Source organism: Nicotiana sylvestris, chromosome 11 (genome assembly GCF_000393655.2).
Source record: "Nicotiana sylvestris chromosome 11, ASM39365v2, whole genome shotgun sequence".
NCBI lineage: Eukaryota > Viridiplantae > Streptophyta > Magnoliopsida > Solanales > Solanaceae > Nicotiana > Nicotiana sylvestris.
Window position 1 is genome coordinate 37,833,674 of NC_091067.1, and position 2,448 is coordinate 37,836,121.

The following is a 2,448-nucleotide window of genomic DNA, read 5'->3' on the forward strand; positions in this document are numbered from 1 at the left end:
ACAAGAGCAATTCCAAGCATACTATGATTTTGTAATGACATATTTGAAACTTATCCGGGCAAATGCAAATGATATATCTAATCACAAGCTTCAAGTCAGTGCCTTCGAGTGCATAAGCCTGGATGCAATGGTTGTAGGCAAAGAAAAATTCAGAGATGACTTAGATCCGGTCTTCTCCCATCTATGCCCAATACATCATTTTGCATGTGCGTGTGTTGCACAAGACATATATTCATGTTATTGGAAAAACTTATATACACTCGGTGTTTATACCATACAACTATATTTTATCAATGGTTAATGATAACTTGAGGTGAAAAATACATGTTAGTTAACCATGATGGAGTGATAAAGTGTCAATGACACATGTCATGTATTCATTGATTTGGTGTAAACATCATCATGAGCGAGTATTTTTTTGCAGTGTCATTGCAGATCATGGATTACCATTAATCTTCAGGACTTGGGAGCAACAACTAATGACTCATATATCTTATCCTCCTAATTCCTCTTTTGTCCTACATTCTGCCTCTCTTTTGACACTCTCGTTCTTCTCTTGGTGTCGTGATCATGTGATCTTATCCGTTCATTCATTTCTCAACATCAACTTTTTAAATTTTATTTTTGGTGTCATTAAAGGTTATGGAAGTACTCAAGTCATTTCAAAAATCACAAGTGAGAGAGTCTGATACTATTGTTTACATTCTACATGTATGTTTTGTAATTCTTTGATATTACGAGCTCAGAACTTCTGTTTATATTGGCCTCTCAGCATTTCTTAATTTCATCGCAGGCGTGTGCTCAATTTGAGCCTGATAAGACTGTATCGACTGATAAATTATATGATAGGTAAGCTTTTATCATTGAGGTTTGGCTTTGTATTTATTTTTGAATTTCATTTGGATTTTTGCGGACAACCTCTTAACTTATGAAAAGCTGTCAGAGGATCCAAAGGCCTTCTAGCCCATGCCTATTTTAAAAAGGATGTTAGACTAATATATTTAACTTTTTGTTATATATTGATCCCTCATATCTGTCTTTATATCTATAGCTCAAAATGGCATAACATGTCCTCCAACTCTGGCTGAATATTATCTACCTATATTGCTTTGATATCTACTAGACACGGTGTCAGTTAGTTTGCAACATCCTGTTTTCAAATTCTTCTCCAGATGTATAGTCACCACACATTTAGGAGCACAATTGCTTTAGTTACTCGCCCAATTAAATATAATTACTCGGGAATATTCCATAGGATTTCTTGTTATTTGTTTTGCTCTACTGATCGAAGGAGAGCCTTGGCGTAACTGGTAGGTTGCTACCGCGTGCCCAGGAGGTCACGAGTTCAAGCAGTAGAAACAACCTCTTTCAGAAATACAGGGTAAGACTATGTACAATAGACCCATGTGGTCCGACCCTTTCCCGAACCCGCGCATAGCGGGAGCTTAGTGCACCGAGCTACCCTTTTTTTTACTGATCAGTACTAAGACTGCTAGGAGATGTGGTTATTGGGGCAACCTAGGATCAACTTGAGTTTCACATTTTGCAGTATATACAAAGTCAAGTTTGGGAATGAAATTATATGCATCAAAGGAAGTGACCTCCTAGAGGTGAAATCTATAGCCTGTGGTCTCCTTGGTAGATATGCTCATAATTTGAAGGAAGAATTCTATCGATGGATTTCCCAGGTTAGCATGAATAATCACTTGCACGTTTACTTTATCTCGTGTGCTATTAAGTGGATTTACGACAGGTGATACTTATGGCTTAAATCATGAAACAGGTTGCTTCAGTTTTAGTTCCACTTCTTAAATTCTATATCGATGATGATGTCAGGAACTACGCTAATTATGGTAAAAAAAATTCATGATTTCATATGGTCTTTTTTTTTGACTACTCCAACTTTTGATGAGATGTTATAATTTGTGGTGGTTAAGCATTGTCATTCCTATTGCCTTCTGCTAAACTGGCGATAGAGAAAGGGATTGCTCGAGGTGGAAACCAGTCATACTTCACGCAGTGTCTGGCGATATAATACTAGCTTTGGGGGACGCTTTATATTCGGTTGCCTTCAACATATGCTTCTGTTTTTTTTTTTTTTTTGTTTTTCTTTGGGGAAAAAGATTGAGCTCCATTTATCTGAATAATGAGAAAGTGACACTTTGATTGCTTTCTCATGCAGGAGCCTGAGGCAAAAATATGTGCAAATATATGCCTATTGGTACGTCATGTTAAGATGGTTTCTTTACTTTGATCCAAGTACGTAGTTTTTCCCAGAATTAAAACAGATTACAAAATCTACCTTAAATCATATAAAGGCAGCCCGATGAACAAAGCATCCTCCATTTATACAGGGTCGGTGGAGGGCCGCACCTCAAGGAGTGTGATGTAGATAACCTATCATAATGCAAGCATTAGCGATATAGGTCACACAAAGACAACTTTATC

The 2,448-nt window shown here is 37.1% G+C and overlaps 1 protein-coding gene across 1 annotated transcript; it reads left to right on the forward strand.

Moving 5' to 3' along the window:
• Nucleotides 1-552: 552 nt before the first annotated feature.
• On the forward strand, nt 553-2,111 carry LOC104230146 (importin subunit beta-3-like). Its single transcript, XM_009782885.2, has 5 exons — nt 553-711; nt 794-849; nt 1,550-1,688; nt 1,784-1,853; nt 1,938-2,111. Exons 1-5 carry the CDS (start codon nt 643-645, stop codon nt 2,033-2,035), a joined length of 432 nt encoding a protein of 143 aa, XP_009781187.1. The 5' UTR covers nt 553-642; the 3' UTR covers nt 2,036-2,111.
• Nucleotides 2,112-2,448: the final 337 nt, after the last annotated feature.